General features: G+C 38.2%; 1 protein-coding gene across 1 annotated transcript in view; it reads left to right on the top strand.

The window, feature by feature from the left end:
• The window catches only part of LOC145778127 (uncharacterized), a 44,669-nt gene continuing 23,674 nt past the window's right edge, over positions 1-20,995 (top strand). The window contains exons 1-2 of the mRNA XM_082589541.1: positions 1-182; positions 16,791-16,926. Coding sequence (XP_082445667.1) covers positions 62-182; positions 16,791-16,926 — 257 coding nt within the window. The 5' untranslated portion in view covers positions 1-61. The remainder of the gene's footprint in view (positions 183-16,790; positions 16,927-20,995) is intronic.

Consider the following 20,995-nt stretch of genomic DNA (forward strand, 5'->3'; position numbering starts at 1 on the left):
TTAATTTTCAAAAGCAGGGATATTCGTTTTTATTGCATGTAGGCCATTAGAAAGTTTGGGAATGGAAGTGTCAAGTCCTTCATTAATGCAATTAGCATGTCACAATGAAGATGTTCCATACATTTGTCCAAAATGCAATTCTACGTTTAATGGATCTCTTGAATTAAGTCTTCATAACAAAGGTGAGAATAGTCAAACATGTGATTTTGATTTTATCATATACAGACGAAATCGGTTAATCGAATCACCTATTTGCCAGACGTTTTGATACGATTATACGGTTGATTCGTTTAACCAATTTACTAAAAAAAAGGTTTATTGTGAATGGGCCTAATTGTTGGGAAGATGTCTGTGCTGACTAGGCTGCAACGCATATTACTGATGCTTCCTACACAACTGATGCTTCCTACAACTGGTTACAATTCTGGTTAAACTTTAAAGAGTTTACTAGTTCTGTGTTACATAACACTATGCTGTATGTTCCAGCCGGCAAAACTGGTCCTTTTTACATTGATTTATCATCTGCAGACGTTGAAACAATGTAAAAAAGACCAGCTTTGCTGACTTGGCTGAGCATGTATGATTAAAGCATTTTTCTGCAAACTGCAGCAATCGGACTTCTTTTAATCTCACTGATCTCTGTGACGTCACAACGCAAACTTTGACGTTGACGTTTTTGATTCAAGCGTGCTATTTTTAGCTTGTACCAGCTGTGTAGTTTTGAGTATGGAACGTGGGCTACGAAAATAGTGGTATGGTAGAAAAACACCGCTCACACTCATTGTTTTGAAATCGCAAAGTTTTTTTTCAAGTCTTTTGCGCTGTCTGGTAAAATAACTAATTTGCAATGTTCTTCAACTGAACGAAACTGCACAAATGAAATTATGCACTGCATTTCACAACAGTAGGCTACTTTTTTTCAGCAATTTAAAAAAAATTCTCCAAAGTTTTCTGGTAAAAACGTTTGGACATGCTTTCCAACACTTCCCTTTTAAGCCGAAATAATTTGTCCATGTCCATTGTCCATTCCTTGGAAGGCCAGTCGCTGACACGGATGACATCAAAAGCATTTAAACTTCTTTAGTGGGATTATTCCTTTTGTGTGCTCTTCTGTTATAATGAAGCCCAGCTCTGCGAATATTGGTTCTTTGTGGTGCCATGTTGTGGTGCGATGTCTAGCACATAAGATTATGGCCTGGGATTACAGACACTTGTCTTTGTTTTGAGCGCATGCGTCTGTCTCACCTTTGCTTCATTTTGCCTTTGAACATTGCAGACAATAATGCGAAGCAAAAAAGAGACATTCTCTTTTCGCTAACGGGTACAATTGTATGATTAAATGAATGAAGTATGCAAACTACAAGCAAATCCTGATGCTTTTATCCGACTTATTCTTTTAAGCGGTATGCGCTTAACCGATGTTTTTACTTAACATCAGATTGGATTTGGTTTGGGATTTCAGGTTTTGATTCAAATAAACGATTGATACATTTAAGCAGTATACTATTAACTGATTTCGTCTGTAGATAGAGATTTGGAGCTGGTATACAAGTCTACACACTGGTCAGTGGTCATAAATGCTATGACTTTTAATATACGTCAAAGATTAGAATCGACCAAGACAAATTATGGGCTAAAGTGTGTGAACAACAAAGCAAAAGTACTTTCACCCGATATGCTTGTTCAATTCCAATGTATGACGTCATGGTATTTTTAAGGCAGTGGCTATTTGACCGGCTCCGGTCTTTTAATCTGAAACACTATTTGACTGGTCATGAGTCATGACGTATTCTTTTTTCTCTTTCTCTTTCAAAGCGAAAGACGAGAGGAGAAGAAAAAAGTGCCTCTATAAGTTCTAAATTCAACAGTTTTATTCAACTGAGCCTGTGGCACATGTGACCTTTCTCGGCTGGTGTTCCTGATGGAATGAGTTCGATACTACCCAGAAGTGCTTTTTTTAAACTAAATTTTCTCTCGAAGTGACTCAATCGTTAGGCTGCTGCATTTTTGTGGTCAATTTTTAATTCGAGTAGCTTTTTTATGTCTTTTCAAATATATATAAGTAATAAAGTTAAAGTATTTTTAATTTGCTGGAATTTGAGAATTTCTCTGGGTAATTTTCAATTCAATTTTATTTTTTGCTGCTGGCGCAAACATGTACAGAACGGCAAAGTAATTTTTTCCGTTCATCATAAGAGGATGTGACCGTGTATGCCGAACGACGCATTACATTTCTGCTCTCAACAAGTTAATTTGGTGGCTGTAAAAAGTGACAATACCTCTTTAAAAAAAATGGTTTCATCAAGGCAGTGTTTTTTAGCAGACAATTTTAGTTTAAAATAAAACGCTTCTGGGCAGTATCGAACTCATACCCTTGGGGATTACCAGCCCGAGAAACATCGCACGCGCCGCTGACATTGACAAACTTGACATTGATGAAACCATTTTTTTAAAGAAGTATTGTATATAACTTTTCACAGCCACCAAACTAATTTGTTGAGAGCAGAAATGTAATGTGTCGATCGGCAAACACGGTCACATCCTCTTATGACGAACGGAAAATTACCCAGAGAAATTCTCAAATTCCAGCAAATTAAAAATACTCTAACTTTATTACTTATATTTGAGAAAACAAATCAATAGTTTTTTTTCAAGTCTAAACCTTAAACCTAGGGATGTGCCAATTACAGAATTTTTGCCGATGCCGATTCTTAAATATCTGCCGATGCCGATACCGATTTCGATGCCGATTCTTTGGTTAAATGATTAAAGCTGCTTTTAGTTGGCGCTCTACAAGTGGTCGCGATTTTGTTACAAGTTGCTGCCTTTGAAATGTCTAAAAGTGTTCACTTTGTCGCCTGCTCTAGACAACGTGATTTTTTATGGTAGTTCTTCGCTTCTTGCGCGCTACAAAGTGGTGATAGGCACGCGTTTTATTTGTTGCGGAAATCAGTGAAAAGAGAAAAATCGCCATTGCTCACAGAGTGCAAAATAAACGTAGCTTAATGCAGTGTGCAAAATATTATCTTGTGCGGTTTGCAGTATTTTTCTCGCAGAATTCAAGAAGGTGCCAGAAACAAGAAGAGAAAAAGACTAGAGTGTAAAAGAAAATGAACGCAGCGGTATTGAATATACAAAAACCTTTAAAAAAGTAACACACCAGCGTTGCATTCAAAGTGCATCAATAGGCGAAAAAAGAAAAACATCTTGTGAAGAAATTAGTATTGTTTTCGAATGCAGAGTTGCAGCCAATCTTGTTGCTTAGCAAACACGTGAAGAAAACCGGGTAGCTGGTTTGATTACGTTTGCGCAATCACATGATTGTTTGTTGAACGCATTAAGCGTAATAGGCCTATATAATATACTTGGAGTTCACTTCTCTCTGCTTAGTAAATTAACATTAAGCAACTTTCAGTGACTACGAATTTTACAACGATTAAACAATAATTTCAAAGACCATTTTCGCTTTTTAATATTCAAAATTAAAGGCACGTGAATTAAAATGCAATAACATCAACTTTTCTCCAGTTGCTGTAGTAAGTCTGTTCCGTTGAGGCGTAAAAATATTGCCACCTGTGCTAAAAATTTGTGCGCTTTCGATCGACGATGGTGGTGACGAAAGCAATTTATTTGCAATTTTGCTCAGCTCAGGAAACATACCGTAGTATTGTTTGCTTTCCACCAAATCATTTCTTTTCTTGCTGCGCTAAAATGTCTGCATTAAGGTATATTCTACAGATCAAAGAAAACTCCCTAATTTTGCCGAATGCCGACTAGAGCCGGGACAGCATTTGGCTGTAACATAGTCCGTTTCATGCGTTGAACAAACAATCGAGTGATTATTGCGCAAACGAGGTAATCTTTTTTCACGTGTTTACTAAGTGACAAGATTAATTCACTGCAATTCAGCATCTGAAAAGATATAACTTGCAACTTCACACATTGTTTTCCATTGACGCCCTTTGTTTTTTTTTCAAAAGCGTTTTGAATCTTTCAGACAGTTGTTCTCATTTTCTTTGCAGTTTATACTCCCTCGCTTTTTCTCTTAACTTGCTTTTAGTGCATCGCATACTGCAAGCTAATAACTATTACGTAATAATCCATTTCTCCTTTAACTTCTAACCGTTGTGTAATCATTCAACTTTTATATTTTATCTGGTCTGATTTTCTCTTTGAACGTTTTTCGTCATTTCAAAGAAAGAAAGTATTTTGATCTCGTCCCTACTAAACAAGAGTTTACAAAATGGCGGACAATCGTCATAATTTAGAGTTTTAGACTACCGCTCTCCGAATGCTAGTTGACGCTAATGCAGTTGTTCAAAGAAGCCGTTCTTTGATCGGTATTTCCACGCGCTCGCGCTACTTTTGATTAGGAAACTTTGATAAAGAATCGGAAAGAATCGGCAATTTTTTCCGATGCCGATTCCGATGCCGATTCTCCAAAAATTGCCGATACCTGCCGATTCCGATGCCGATTAATCGGCACATCCTTACTTAAACCATTTGATCAAGTTAACACTCACAATAGTATTTCAAAAAAAAATTTTTTTAATTAAATGTTTTTTTGAAATACTATTGTGAGTGTTAACCTGGTCAAATGGTTTAAGCAGTGGTTCCCAACTGGGGTGCCAATTGCAATGCTCAAGGGTGCCGCGAGATATTGCAATACTGCGGCCCATTCTTTATTTTAACTTTAACCCGTTAAGTGCGGAATTTATTTAAACCTATTTCTAACCGAGTTTTAGTGCGTATTAAGATTCGCGTCTCGCAGTTATTCCCGGCTCCTTTCTGGAGAGTCGCTGGCGGTAAGCCTTTGTTTTCTCGCCCAGAAAAAACAGCGTGGAAGAGATTTTGACTCTTGCTGTTCTTTCCATAAAATTTGAAACGCACCATTTATTGGCAGCAGTGGCCGAGTGGTTAGCGCGTTGGGCTCGCAGTCGAGAGCCTGCATGTTCGACTCCAGCCACCCGTACTTGCTGTTGTTTGGCAAGAAACTTTACGATACTTGCCTCTACCCAGTGATCGATTTTGAGTAATGGGTAGTACCAAATTTAAGTCATAAGTAGAGTAGACAACTGGAAACAGACATTGCCGTCGGCTGCAGCGTGGGTCAGGTGTACGTCGGGAGGCGTACACCGATGCATAGCGCTCAAGTCCGCTTTCCCGCAATGCAGGGTAAATATATGAAAAACATAAACAAAACAAACAAACCCATTATTGCCAGGTTTCATTATTTTATGTTGCGTTTCACGGCGCACAAAGTCAAATTGCAGTGATGTGACCCAGCACGATTATAAAATTGCTCGATTGTTTGCAAACCATTGTAAACCAATCTATTCACACGATGGAAATTTTAAGCTTATGCACAAGCAGATGCCTCTCGACAAGTTCTGGATAAAAATTCAAAATGAATAGGTCCTTGCGTTGGAAAGGAAGCTATTGTGCGTTTGCTGCAGTTTTCCACGTCATACCTATGTGAGAGTGGATTTACCGTATTAACAAACATAAAAACTAAAAACAAAAAAAAAACGAGAACGACGCTTATAGTCGAGGAAGAAATGCGGATGGCTTTATCAAATGTGCCTCCAGATATTAAGGGACTTTGTGCAAGAAGTCAAGCCCAAATTTCACAATGATTTTTGAATAAATAGATATATTTATGTGCGCTATACTGTACAACTCATTCTGTGTTATTTCATACAGTTATTTGAAATACAGAAACCTCATAAAATTGATCCAGTTTAGCCAGGGTGCACAAACTATTTATCTCTTGATAGGGTCCCGCAAGGTCAAAAAGGTTGGGAACCACTGGGTTTAAGGTTTAGACTTGAAAAAAAAACTATTGATTTGTTTTCTTAATGATTGCTTTCTGTGTTAGGTAGATCGCCCATTTGAGGAAGTGTCATAGTATTAGTACCAGATCACCTTTTCCAGTCAGTTTTTCTCACTTTTGATGATATTTGAGAAGACATAAAAAAGCAACCGGTACTCGAATTAAAAATTGACCACAAAAATGCAGCAGCCTAATGATTGAGTTCACTTTGGATCAAAATTTAATTAAACAAAAAAAAAGCGCTTTGGGGTAGTATCAAACTCGTTCACTCGCAAACACCGGCCCGAGAAAGATCGCAAGCGCCACGGACTCAGTTGAATAAAATTGTCGAATTTAGAACTTATATATATAGTAGGGTGTGGCTGGTGCCTACCAAAAATTAAATACTTTACTTGTCACGATTTCTTTCTATCTCTTACCAGGAAAAAGACTTGGAAAGGTTCAATGACGTAGTTTAATGGGTCAAACCGAAAAGCAGTCAATTAAATGTCGAATAATTCTACTAGTGAAATGATAATCTGACTTCTTGAAGAACTTTAACGAACGGCTTCTCAAATAACTCTAATTTCGAACACAATTTATATCAGCACCAATTCTCATCTACTTGTATTTAATTACTTCAAGTCTCAATCACCAATAATTTCTGCATCAACTACCAATCCACAACTCATAGCACAACTCTCATAATCAACTCATAATAATAATGCAAACTACACCACTATTTATAGAAAGTTGTTTCGGTGTAGTAACTTCGAGAAGGTTACGTAAGGTTACATCATAAAGAACCATTGTTCTATCAAGCAGCATTTAAATGTAAACAACAGAAGTCTCTAGATTGTCACGTAGGGAAAATGATTCTAGAGAACACACGTTACATAATACAGATTTCGTAATCAGAGGTCCATTCGTAAACAACCTTGTGACATCATGACAAACGATATTGGCAATTGTGAAAACAACAGAATGTTCCAGATACAGAATGATCTAGAATTACGTTACATAACAACGACTTCACAATTAGAGGTTACTACTGGTCATTGACCGATAACAACATACCGCTCAAGAATTTTATAATGAAAACAGCACATTCTGTCAAGACGCAAAGCAGCCCGACTCGACGCCTTGCACATTGATTGTGACATACGCCCCCCCTTAGAATATTGTTGCAAACAATATAACAACACAATCAATACAAAACATATTACAAAATAATTAATTACTCAATAAAACAGTTCTCATAAGTCTATCGTTGCATGATCTACCAACGATAGCTTTTCTTAAAACAATAGTCACGTTTACTGTGAAAGTTTCCATCGTCCTCAATGTCTTCAATGCATCGGCGAGCGAGATGACCCATCTTCCTACATCGGAAACACCTCCTCTCCGGACAGTCCTTGGCGAGATGACCCTCTCTGTGACAGTTGTAGCAAGCCTTTTCATCAAAAGGGCAGCTCCTGGCTATGTGTCCAATCTCCCCACATCGGTAGCAGTGGTTGTCACGGCAACGTCTGTTTTCCGAATGTCCGCCGTCAGCAACGCACTCCCTGGCGAAGTGTCCGCGTCTACCGCATCTATAGCAAACTCCAAATGGTCGTCGCCTGCCTCTTCCCGGTTCGTCGCGCTCGTAGCATCCGCGATCGTAAAATCGTCGCTGATTATCTGCAGAACAATCTCGAGCAAAGTGACCATTCTTGCCATAAGAATAACAAGTAACTTCAGAATTTCTCTCAATAACATTTCCGATTATAAGATCAACTAAAGAGTTTTGTAAACATAACGCTTTCACAGTCCCACTACAATACGGGGTTTCGATATATATCCTTGCTAACGGTCCTTGGATTGAAGTGTTATTTATCGACATCACAATTCCAGTTTTTCCCGTTAACTGACTGTCTTTTACTAAATCTCTCCTCACCATTATACCCGTAGAACCAGAATCACGTAAAACTTTTACCTTTTTGTTTCCAACTGTTCCATCCACTACTGGCAGGTAATCTTCAGGTATTATTTTTTCGCAAACATCTTCATCCGGTTTCTCCTCCCCAAGCGTGGGTTCAGGAATCATTAACGCACAACCGCATCGATAAACGTCCGTGTCTTTGTCTTTTCCAGACTGATTGGAAAGAGAAAACGACTTGTCCTTGCATTCCTTCGCTTCGTGTCCTTGCCTATTGCAACGATTGCACCACTTCCTCGATTCCTGATGATTTCTGTTAGTCTTCCTCCGGCAGTTAACAGCCTTATGACCTAAGCCATTACAATTAAAACAACGTACTTCTCTTGGAACCGCACCTCCTTTAAAATTATTTGTTTGTCCTTCGTCATTATCGCATGACAACGTCTCTTCAGTCGACAACTTCTCATCATGAGCAACTAAATACTGTTCTGCCACACTGGCTATTTCTTCTAGAGTCTTTGGACTTCTCTCCATTAAATAAACAGACAGATCTTTTGAACATGAATCTGTGAATTGTTCCTTAACTATAAGGTTTGCTAATCCGTCCAATGATTGATCGGCCCCCGAAAGTTCAAACCATTTTAACAAAAGGTTTCTTAAACGTTCAATAAATTGACCTGGGCTTTCGTGTCGTTCAGGCTTTGCCTCACGGAATCTTTGACGGTATCCATGCTCGGTAAAATTGTATCGCTTTAACAGAGCTAACTTCAATCTGTCGTAATTCATGGCCTCTTCTTGCGAAAGTCTTGAATATACATCAAGAGCTTGTCCCGATAATAACATGCTTAGCTGGGTAGCCCACGTTGACTTCTCCAATTTGGCTATTGTAGCATATCTTTCAAATCTTAACAAATAACTATCCAACTCATCTTTTTCTTCAACAAATGATGGCAAATCTGGACGTCTAACTTGTACCACAATAACATCTCGAACATTATCATTAGTAGAATTAGATCGCTCACCAATGTCCAGTTTTTGTTTTTCTAAATCAAGCCTTAACTTTTCCAATTCATATTGCGCTCTTCTCTCTTCAGCTTCTGCTTCGTACTGCCGTTGTGCACGTTTTTCTTCAGCTTCTGCTTCGCGTTGTGCTCGCTTCTCTTCAGCTTCTGCTTCGCGTTGTGCTCGCTTCTCTTCAGCTTCAAGTTGTGCTCGCTTCTCTTCAGCTTCTGCTTCGCGTTGTGCCCGCTTCTCTTCAGCTTCAAGTTCTGCTCGCTTCTCTTCTGCTTCGCGTTGTGCCCGCTTCTCTTCGGCTTCAAGTTCTACTTTTCTTATTTCACGAGCAGCTCTTCTATCTTCTCTTTCGTCAGCTTCTCGCTGAGCTTTTTGAGCCATTATCTTGTGATACTTTTCCATCACAAACTGAGACTTTTCATTGTCACTCAGCCCCATTCGTTCAGCCATGCTCCGTAAGTCTTCAATCATCTCATGTTTGACGGCATCCGCCATTTTGACAGCTTGTTGTTAATTTATTATTCTCTCAATAAATCTTTCGGTATTCTTCGGTTTATTCGGTTTAATCCCGGACGAGCCCCCAGAATGTCACGATTTCTTTCTATCTCTTACCAGGAAAAAGACTTGGAAAGGTTCAATGACGTAGTTTAATGGGTCAAACCGAAAAGCAGTCAATTAAATGTTGAATAATTCTACTAGTGAAATGATAATCTGACTTCTTGAAGAACTTTAACGAACGGCTTCTCAAATAACTCTAATTTCGAACACAATTTATATCAGCACCAATTCTCATCTACTTGTATTCAATTACTTCAAGTCTCAATCACCAATAATTTCTGCATCAACTACCAATCCACAACTCATAGCACAACTCTCATAATCAACTCATAATAACAGGGGTCCCACTCGGCATAAAATCATAAAAAATCATAAAATTTTGCTTGATTTGGAAAAAATCATAAAATAGCATAAAATATAGACACAATCATAAAAAATCATAAAATTTAGTTGTAATGGAGAACTGAGCATGTAAAAATCAAAAAAATTGATATAGTGTAATGTGTAACAATTCCAACCATGATAACAGCATAATTATTTGTGTAACGATTGTGTTGAATGCATTGATTTAGGATAACATGTGGTTGCGTAATCAAGTCCAGTGTTGCCTGTGGAGCTGGAATGAGAAAAGGAGCGTAACTAGATACTTTCAGTGCATGTTTTAAACGTCATTAGACATAGACAAGTAGACACTGACAAGATTTCAAGACATTGCAGTTATTGTGGGAGAATGGTGAAAGGATAATTTGACAGCAATGTTTTGGGAAAAAGCGTAGGGCTAGGCAAGGAAACTATTGAGGCCATTTGCAAGCAATGTGTTACTCAGGCGAAATTCATGGCCTTAAACCTTGAGTGGGACCTCTGACATTACTTCCTGTAGTTTTTGCCTTAGCAAAAAACTTCAAGTCAAACATTGCATCTACCCAAAGATACAAAAGGATTTAAGAAGCATTAAAGGATCCTTTGATTGAAGCTTATATTTCATTTGTATCATTTGCTTCTGGTGACTTTGAACGGTTTTTAGTCCTATTCCAATATGAAGAGCCACTGATTCACATTTTTTACTCAGCAATGTGCTATCTGATCACAGCTTTGCTTAGTAAATTTATCAAAAAAAACAACATATCATCCACAGAGTCAGAAAATCTTGTGCTTGATGTCACAAACAAAGAACTTCAGAAGCCCTTGAACTTGATTGATGCTGGAACATGAGCAAAAATTTTACTCAGTGATATTGCAGTCCTTACTGAAGCCGACAAGAAAAAATTTAAATCAGACTGTCTAAACTTTTTTGTGGTTGCTACAAGTTACCTTTTACATCATTTGCCATTGCATTCATCTGTTCTTAAGCAGGCACAATTTTTGCACCCAGAAAAAATAAATGATGTTGGAACTACAACTTCTACTGTCAATCCATTGGACAGTCTCCAATTGCATTAAAAAGTGTCGTGCAAGTGCTTTTGCAATTGATGTATCTGTTTCAAGAGAAGAAGTTTATGATAAGGCAAGACTGCAGTGGTTGCGGTATCAATCTAAGGATATTCTAGATGAGTTTTACAAAAAGACTGATCTTGAAAGTAACAAATACAGTAGGCTATACACCAATTCCCAATCTTCTTACTGGACTCAAGCACAAATCAAATATGGTTTAACAGTAACACCCCTACCAAAAGTGTCTTCCTACAAGAGAATTGACTATTTTTAGACAAAAATTGGAGGCCTGTTTGATGATGCTGGGATAAAAAATATCCGCAACTATTTAGTCTGGCAAAATGTTTTCTAACATTAAGTTACGGTAATGCCAGTCCTGAAAGAGGTTTCTCCATTAATACACATTTGATTGATTCACATAGAAGTTCTCTTAAAGGAATCACAATTGTTTCACTGAGGATGGTGAAAGATGAACTAAATCGGCGGTATGATGATGAGGTAAACTTTCCCATTAACCGTTTGAGTAATGTTACTAGAAAGTTGGTTTACATGAAAGTTGCCATCTGATCACGGCTTTGCTTAGTAAATTCATCAAAAAAAAAAGAACATATCATCCACAGAGTCAGAACATCTTTTGGTTGATGTCACAAACAAAGAACTTCAGAAGTCGTTGAACTTGATTGATGCTGGAACATGAGCAAAAGTTTTACTCAGTGATGTTGCGGTCCTCACTGAAGTTGACAAGAAGAAATTTAAATCAGACTGTCTAAACTTTTTTGTGGTTGCTTCAAGTTACCTTTCACATCATTTGAGTAATGTTACTAAAAAGTTGGTTTATATGAGCCATGCAAGAAAGATCAAGCCACAACAAATACTGATTAACAGGTCTGTTCCAAAGGAATTATGATAAATTGGATTTCCGCAGAACCTAGAAGTACTGGTTATTCCCAATGTCTTTGCAAGTCTGTTATTGCGTTGATTTGATTTTTAAAGTGCAGCTTGCTCTGAACTGAGCTAAACAATTTAACCACATTTAAATAATGTAAAGTATAACAAGCTTACAGTAGGCTATATTATGTTTTCTACTTCCACTCAAAAGCTGTACCGTAGCCTATGTTTGCTTTTACGTAATGACTTGCATTGATTGTTTTTCCGTAATCGCTTCTTATCCTTAAACTGTGAAAATAAATAGCCTACTTTAAAAAAATTAAATGTAACAAAACATCGAGCTCTGATGTAAAGTAAAATCATAAAAAAATCATAAAATTTTGATGAAAAATCATAAAAAAATCATAAAATAACCAAAAAAATTCATAAAAAATCATAAAATTTTTGACTTTTTTGGCATAAAATCATAAAAAAAATAGGAACATCTTGAGTGGGACCCCTGTAATAATAATGCAAACTAAACCACTATTTATAGAAAGTTGTTTCGGCGTAGTAACTTCGAGAAGGTTACGTAAGGTTACATCATAAAGAACCATTGTTCTATCAAGCAGCATTTAAATGTGAACAACAGAAGTCTCTAGATTGTCACGTAGGGAAAATGATTCTAGAAAACACACGTTACATAATACAGATTTCGTAATCAGAGGTCCATTCGTAAACAACCTTGTGACATCATGACAAACGATATTGGTAATTGTGAAAACAACAGAATGTTCCAGATACAGAATGATCTAGAATTACGTTACATAACAACGACTTCACAATTAGAGGTTACTACTGGTCATTGACCGATAATAACATACCGCTCAAGAATTTTATAATGAAAACAGCACATTCTGTCAAGACGCAAAGCAGCCCGACTCGACGCCTTGCACATTGATTGTGACATTACTAAATCAGCTCTTCTTTTGATATACTCTGTGGATGGGTGATACAAACTCACCTGCAAAATTTCAGCTGATTTCGACAAAATTTAGGTGTAGCACATGGGATTTAAAGATTGCGCAATCATACGGCACCGAAAATAGTCAAAAATCGCTTATTTTTTTAGCATTTTTCAATAATACAAGCATATTTTCAACTATAAAATGTATTATTGGCCTATGTCAAAGTAAGTATTGTTTGCATTATAATGTTTGGGTATTATTGTGATAATTTATTGGCTTTTTCGCCTAATTTCCATAAATTTTTGGTATTTTTTTTTGTCGAGGCAACGAAACACTTTGGTTTTTGAAAATTTGTCATTTCATACGGACACAGTAGGCTACTACACAAACACAGTTAAAACCAGTAGGCCAGTAAATATAATACACATTGCATAGCAACAATGTTTATGATGTATACAGAAACCAGGTTTTTAAACTATCCCCAGAGGAACGTTCACGCTGGTTAGGAAGAACCTTTCGATCGTTTTCAACAACTTGGAGAATGTTCTGATACTTTTCTTCAGTTTTGGAGTGATGTAGGAAATCAGAAGCAAGCTTCACTCCTCTTTCAGCAGTATCATTTGAAACATTCACTGTTGATAATAGCTTTTTATATATATTATACTTTGTTTGTCGTATCCAGGCTTACACCTGGTGGTTGAAGATTTAGATTAAGTGGACGAGAAGGCAAGGAAGCCAATCTTCATGTCCACCTTCAGTCCTTCGGGCATGCCTTTAAGTGTCCTGCCAAAGACACAGCTGCATGCTCTTGAGCAGTGTCGAACCGGCGCCTATTCGATTGCCGTTCTAGGGCTCTCACCACTCGGCCATGCAGCCTCTTTGTTGACACAAAGCATCAGACTCCCAACTTTCAACTGTTAGTTCAAGGAATGCTATATCAATTTTAAACAAATCAAAAACATCCATGAAGCAGCACCGACAAATCGATCTAAAGAAGATGACGATGATCCCTCCTTGAGAAACTGGGGTTTTACATAACCTTTTTCAGCAGCGAAACCAATTCGGTTGATGAATTTTGTACCTTTATCAAAGCTCTTAAAGTTTTGTTGCAATTTTTTCCTTTGAGGACAAGTTAACCTTTGAACTAAACAGGAAAAATGGTATCAAATCTTCTGTAAGATACCAGTGATGCTTTGCAAATGACGCGATTGCAATAGTGGAAATTTCTTCATCGACACCTTTATATGCGAAAAATTTACTTATTAGTTCCAGGTCATTGTAAGGTGCATCAACTGCAATTTGACAAGTAAACCACCATGGCACATACAAAAACACTATGCAATTTACAAATCGTTTCAACTTTAAAAATTGTGATGATGACAAAATTACTTTTTTTTCAATGCAGTTTTAATCTTGTTTTCAAAAAGAACAATCTTAATTGCACACATAACTCGTGCCCCATCCACCATGCCTGATGGAGTGCACCAGGCTTTAGCATCATGTAATTATCAAGTTCCACTAAGTTTGAGCCAGCATATATCAATGAAAGATGCAACATCTCTCTGTAGTCATCCCTGCACCGATACCTCGTATTCGCAGCCATCATAGAGGTAGCTGTTTCAATTGGTTGTGCTTTACAGTCGTATAAAAACTCTGCGTTATTAACATTCCGATTGAAAACATTCAATTCCGCAAAATCCTGACTTGTACTACTGTCCCAGTTTGTTCTAAAGCGATTAAATAAAGTGTAATTTGGTCCTCTGGATGCTTCTGATTGCTGCTTTAGTCTTTTCTAAAGCCACGGGGACTTCATCAGCTCCTGATGTTCTCTTGTTCAAATGTTCAAGCACTTCAAAACAAGATGGTAGTTTATTGACCAGACTGCATTTGAAGACTCGTCAACTGATGATTATACAGCCAATGCTGTGGTTGACATCAACAATGAGATGGTGAAGGTCTTGGAGACGGCTGTGAAAGTCACTCAGCCAAGAGATGACATAGAACTACTGAAGTTGGCAATTATTTTTCTTTGAGCTGTCCCTCCTCAAGGCATCCACTTTGTAGCTCCCGGAGCCATGCAGCATGCACCAACGGATGGCAAATGGGATCTACACTTTCAAAGTCTGGATTATTCTTTCACAGTTTAAATTGACAGCACGCCAGCATCGAGGATTGCAGGAACTCTGCAATTTGCAAATTCTTTTCCGACATCTACGTTGAAGCATGGGCAACAGCGAGCATTGCTGTAAAGGCCCCAAGAAGGGACCTAAAGCTGATGAAGCAATTGCAGAAATTTTCACTAAGGATGAAAGGAAAAGTATATCGGAGCTGTGTGCGGCCTGCAATGCTATATGGTAGCGAGACATGGGTATTGAGAGAGAGTGAACTGGCAATCCTGAGAAGAACGGAAAGGTCAATGGTGAGAGCAATGTGTGGGGTGAAAACGAGAAGGGAAAAAAGGACTGAAGAATTATTGGATATGCTAGAGATGAGAGAGACCATAAACCAACTGGCAAGGGCAAATGGAGTAAGATGGTATGGACATGTGATAAGGAGGGAGGAAGGAAGTTTTCTTAGAAAGGCACTAGATCTAAAGGTGGATGGGAAGAGGAAATGTGGTCGTCCAAGAAGAACGTGAAAACAACAAGTGAAGGATGAATTTAAAAAAGTCGGACTGAAGGAGGAAGATGCAAGGGACAGGGTGAAATGGAGAAAAGGGATTAAAACAATTGCTGCGCGGAAACAATCGGCCACCCCCACTAGTGGGGAACAAACCGACGATGGATTATGATGATGATCAAACTATTAATGCTGACATATCAAGCGCTACAGTGAAAAAGATTGCAAGCCAACTGTGGTTGCTTTCTGAGCAGTTGGTTGGCTTGGCGTTGTTTGATGACATTTTGGACAATGGCTTGGACAAGATGGTTGCGGTTAAGAAAGAGAAAGAAGCGGAAAAAGAGCCATTTAAGCGTGCAACTATCGACTTAAGACTCATTCAAGAGAAGACTGTCATCGACTTTACGATGAGGAACTCAACACTTCTTTTCAAGAACTTGCGTCTTTTGGTTGGTTTCCTTGAATATTCGGCAGCTCAGTGGAAGGATCAGCCTAGCTACATTGGCTGTCACCAACGACCACGCTGAACGTAGCGTTGCCTTAGTTAAGGATTTCTCTGGCCCTCTCACAAAGGACGAGGAGCAACTGCAGTTTGCATTGAGAATTGTTGCTGACCACCGTAAAAAGTTTCCTAATATCCTGAAGCAGACCTTACTGGGCAACAACAAGTGATATTTGCCATCATGACACCCCTGCCGATGAGCATTGAGCAGCTAATATCCACTGTTAAGGAACACATGGGGGGACCCATGCATGTGAGCGTTGGGCAGAGAGCAACTATGGAAGTGCTTATGTGTTCTATATATACCTCATCTGGGTGGAATTTTGGATCCATTGAGCCACCTCTAAATATTAATGAATATCAATGAAATTTTACACATGGTGTTTTTTAACCAAAAGGAACGTTTTGGCAGGGTCAGACCAACAATTTTCCCAAATAATTTTTTTTAGTGTACAACTAAGGACCACCCTATTTGACATAGGCCAATAATACATTTTATAGTTGAAAATATGCTTGTATTATTGAAAAATGCTAAAAAAATAAGCGATTTTTGACTATTTTGGTGCCGTGTGATTGCGCAATCTTTAAATCCCATGTGCTACACCTAAATGTTATCGAAATCAGCTGAAATTTTGCAAGTGAGTTTGTATCACCCATCCACAGAGTATGCTAAACGGAGAGCTGATTTGAATAACATAACGGCACCACGCACCAGCCACACCCTAATATATAGGCACTTTTTTCTTCTCCTCTCATCTTTTGCTTTGAAAGAGAAAAGGAAAAAAGAATACGTCATGACCGATCAAATAGTGTTTCAAATTAAGAGACCGGAGCCGGTCAAATAGCCAACTGCCTATTTTTAACCAGAGCGTAGACTTGTACACTAGCTCCAAGATTTTTTGTAAGTATAATATAATAGATATAGAAACAAGTTTGCAAAAAGACTCAACTTAACAGGCAAAATATTATTTTATTAGCGTGTTGGTAAGCAGTGCTATGCAGTATTATGACTGTTTGATTCTTTTTTAAATGTTGTTGTAACTAGATTGTTGTTCCATGAAAATTGAAGTTTTGTAACAATTTTCTATATTTCTTTTTCAGAATTTTGCTGTACAGAGTTGGAAAAAAATTCAAACTGCATAATATATACAGGAACTAAAACATTCGGTGTTCAGCAAAAGAAATTATCTTTGTGTGTTGATGATTATTTTTATGGGGAAGTGGAGGGATCTCACAAGTATGAAGCATGATATCCATCAGTAAAAAAAAATTAAAAACTTTATTATAACTTGTAAACGTGTTAAATTTTTATTGTTAAATCAATGCTGTAGCAAATGTCTATTAATACATTAGGCTATTCCTGTCACATAAAAGTGACTACATTTTGTAATGTCAGGAGTGGTGAGAAAATGTGACTTCTACCGCTGAAGATGAGGGTTGAAATTATTTTTTTTAAATTTGGGTTGATGCAAAGCCATATATACTTTGCCATTTTGGCAGTATATATCCCATGTGTAAAAGCTTTCATTAAACTGTACACCGTATTAATTATGATGTTTATTCTGTGTGTCTCTTTATTTTGTGAACAATTAGCAGTAAAACATTTCGGGCCCTTTAGGTTTAAAGTCGCCCACAATATTTTTTCTTTTTTTGTATGGACGTATCTCATATAATTTCACATGAGAAAGAAATATATACAAAAGAGACGTTGCTTGCCTTGAAATCTATTCTACTGACTTGCAAACATAACTTTAGAACAAAACATTGCCGAAATTGTAATGAATGGAAGGGCGGTGTCGGCATAAACCATTGAAAACGAGAGTGAGAGATTACAGTCTTAACCTACAAGACCCAACTTTTCCTCTTCAACCTGCTTAAACAATATCTTTCATTAAGAAAAACCTTTTTCAGAGTTAAAGTTGGTTTTGCTTACTTGCCCTGGCAAGTTTAGGTTGTGAAAGTTGACAACTTTAAGTGTACCGTCCTCAAGGTTGCCAAATATTTTTAAATTTTTTATCCCAAATGCTACTGAAAAGTTGCCCAATTGTCACAAGCGATGAAGCAAGCCCAAAATGTGACAAATTTGCACAAAATAAAAATATTTTGGTGAAAACGAAACTAAACGAAGAAAAACCGGACTGCTAAAATTTTTCCATAACTCCAAAGCAAAAGTAGCCCAATTCAGTGGGTTAACCTCAGAACTGGCAACTCTGAATGTACTGTACAGCTATTGAAGTAGCCTCCTTGATTGTTATGTTCAAGTAAGTTTTACCAAATGAAAAGGTTTCTTGTAAGCAGGGCTGCGATTTTTGTCTTTTTCGGTGACGAGGTCACTCGACACGCGCCATCACTATTCGACAAACGCCGTGCCTTACGAAAAAAAAAAGGAAAAAAAAAACTGAGAGAGGACTAAACGTCGTCAGGTCGAGGAACAATCGGGGGGGGGGGCATCACGTGATGCAATCATAAGAGTGCTGACTTACGTAAACTTTCTTGCGCCAGGGACCTCAGAGTACCTGAGATCCCTGGCCAGGTACTTCAAAGCAAGGTCTAAAAGCGACGCTTCACACGAGAAACTCCCAAGGTGTCAGCGCCGCCATTTTCAACACTGCGGGAGAATGCTTTGATCGAAGTTCCAACGCCTGGCATCAAACATTTTGCCACACACGTTTTGTGTTATTCGACACAACGGGTTTCTTTTATAGATAAAATAACCGAAGTAGGCTACTTTAATTGTCAACGTGTTTGCAAGTTAGGATTTATGTCTGACTTATGCACTTGTTGTTCCAAGATTGCAGAAATGTTTTGCAATGTGAATAAAGAATAGTAGACAGATAAACACGGCTGCAACTTGACTTCCATCTACTAAAAGAGTTTCTGTGATTACGTAATGGGCGATTTTGCATTCACAAAAGCACACAACCCAGCTGGCAAAACCCGTCGTTTTTACATTGATTCAACGTCTGCAGACGTTGAAATCGAAAAAACGAGAAGCGAAAAATATACTAGAGTACGGTAGTCTATCACGAGTCACGACCGCACTGTTTGATTTGTAGTGATGTAATAATACCAAAAGTAGCGATACGCACGCTGTTACGTTAAATAACTCAGGGGGGAAAAGTAAGTTAATTTTGGGTTGATTCAACGTTCTAGTCAGCACAAATCTATTTAATTTTCCTGGCGGGTTACATTGCGTACCCAGACAGCAAAAATCATCATTTTTACATTGATTCAACGTCTACAGACGTGAAGTCAATGCAAAATAACGAATTTTGCTGCCTGCGTAACAATGCCCAAGAAGAAATTTACGTTTGTTTTACATTAATTCGACATCTAGCGACTTTGAATTATCATAAAATAACGTTAATTGTTCAACCGGGTACCGGTAACAAATTAATATCTCACTGCGAGACAGGGGCGCCGGAACGATTTTTGACTGGGGGGGCAAAATTACAAAAAAAGGGCACTTTTGTTTACTAAAAGGCCAATTTTTTTTTTCAAGTTTCAAGATAAGATATAGCGATGATGCTAATCTATCAGCTCACTATGTATTGAGTAATGATAGCCTACAAGTGTCCGGTAGCCTATACAAAGAAGGGCATCATGCTATGTTATATAATGATGTAACCTACTGTCCATCCTTAAAGCAGCCTGCGGCCATGGCCGCTAAGTAGTGCTTGAATGACTGCCGGTGCTACCTCTTCAATCGGCCAAGTTTGGCCGCCGGTCTCTTCTAGCCAATTATTTAATTTCGCAATAGAATGATCGTGGATCAACTTACTGTCGAAAATATGTAGTATCAAAGAGTGACGCAAAACTAGGTCAGCGCTTCATAATCGCGGCTGTTACATTGTGCGGGAATATTTGTTATTGATGGAATATATATGCATCTGCGATCACCAGCGCTGTAAGTCTTGTTTGTAATTCCCGACGTTTATTTTAACAAAGTCTTAATCCGAAGTGCTAGTTTACATCGGCTGGCAATATTGTCGTTTTTATGTCGATTCGATGTTGTTGGACATTGAATCGTTGTTAAAAAGGAGAACTGGGTTAGTTGACATCCGAGGGGAAAACATTTTTTGATCATATTTTGCAAATGTTATGCTTCTTTTAGGGATGGTAGAAGTAGGGGATTGCTCACTCAAAAGTAAGGTGGACAACTGGAGGGTCATAATGTTATGACAAAATTTGATGCAACTGCAACTTGAGGTCTACTGCCATATGTCGCATACTCAGGTGCAGTTAATATGACCTGCCCACGTGTGTACAAAGAGTGTATCGCCAAAATAAATGTAGGAGATATGGGATATCATGTTTAATTAATAGGTATTCAAGTCATTGTAATGCTGCGGTTAACTTTACGCAACAGCGGTAACAATAGGTAGCCTCACACTGCCGCAGTAAGGTTCTGCAGATTTTCTAGCACTCAAAATTTTAACCAAATATAGCAATTCATTTGATGAGAATGAATTTACGCAAAAGCAAAGAAAACGTTGTGCAGTTCTGCTAATTTTTGAACTTCTTAGTGACCCTCCAGCTGTCCATTTCACAAGAAAAATCAGTAAAGTGAGTCGTCCCGTTATTCCACTGTCCCTAGCTTCTTTTAGTAATGTCCTTCACATCATTGAAATAGTCATTTTACTACCTTGCCTTCATCGTCAACACATGTCGAACGTTGTTTTTCGTTGCTGAAAAGAATTCTAGGGGAGTGGCGAACTTCTTTAAAATCAGCCACATTGGAGACACTCGTGCGAGTGTCGTTAGATGGTCCCGCAGTACTGGATTACAATCCCGATAAAGCAGTTATTGCGTGGTGCAACGATTCTATTGTAAGACGTCGCCCAGTCCCAGACTTCAACAACGCTAAGTGATCATTTTAGCATTGCTGCAAGTTTAATTCTATTTACTTGTGCTATTGATATTTTTATTTTGGCCTCCAAGCACGCAGATTTGGCCGCCAAGAAGGAGCTCCCGGTAGGCCACGATGGCTGCCGAAAAAACAGGGAGTTTTAAGGCCTGTATTGTGTTGCAAAATTTTGTGCCTTAAATATTATTTTGAGGCAAAAATGAAAGATTATAAATAGCCTAGGCTAAAAGCGAATAGCAGAAATTGTTATAGGCTTACTGCAAAATGTGCAGTAGCTTACATGACTTTAAAAGGGCACCATTGCCCCCCTGCCCCTCCATCTGCAGAAAAATTGAGGGCAGGGAGGGCATCCGCCCCCCTGCCCCCCCGCTTCCGGCGCCCCTGCTGCGAGATGATTGCCTCGATTTACGTTTACACTGACATAATTTCGGCACAATTG

The sequence above is a fragment of the Aplidium turbinatum genome, chromosome 10 (genome assembly GCF_918807975.1).
Source record: "Aplidium turbinatum chromosome 10, kaAplTurb1.1, whole genome shotgun sequence".
Lineage (NCBI taxonomy): Eukaryota > Metazoa > Chordata > Ascidiacea > Aplousobranchia > Polyclinidae > Aplidium > Aplidium turbinatum.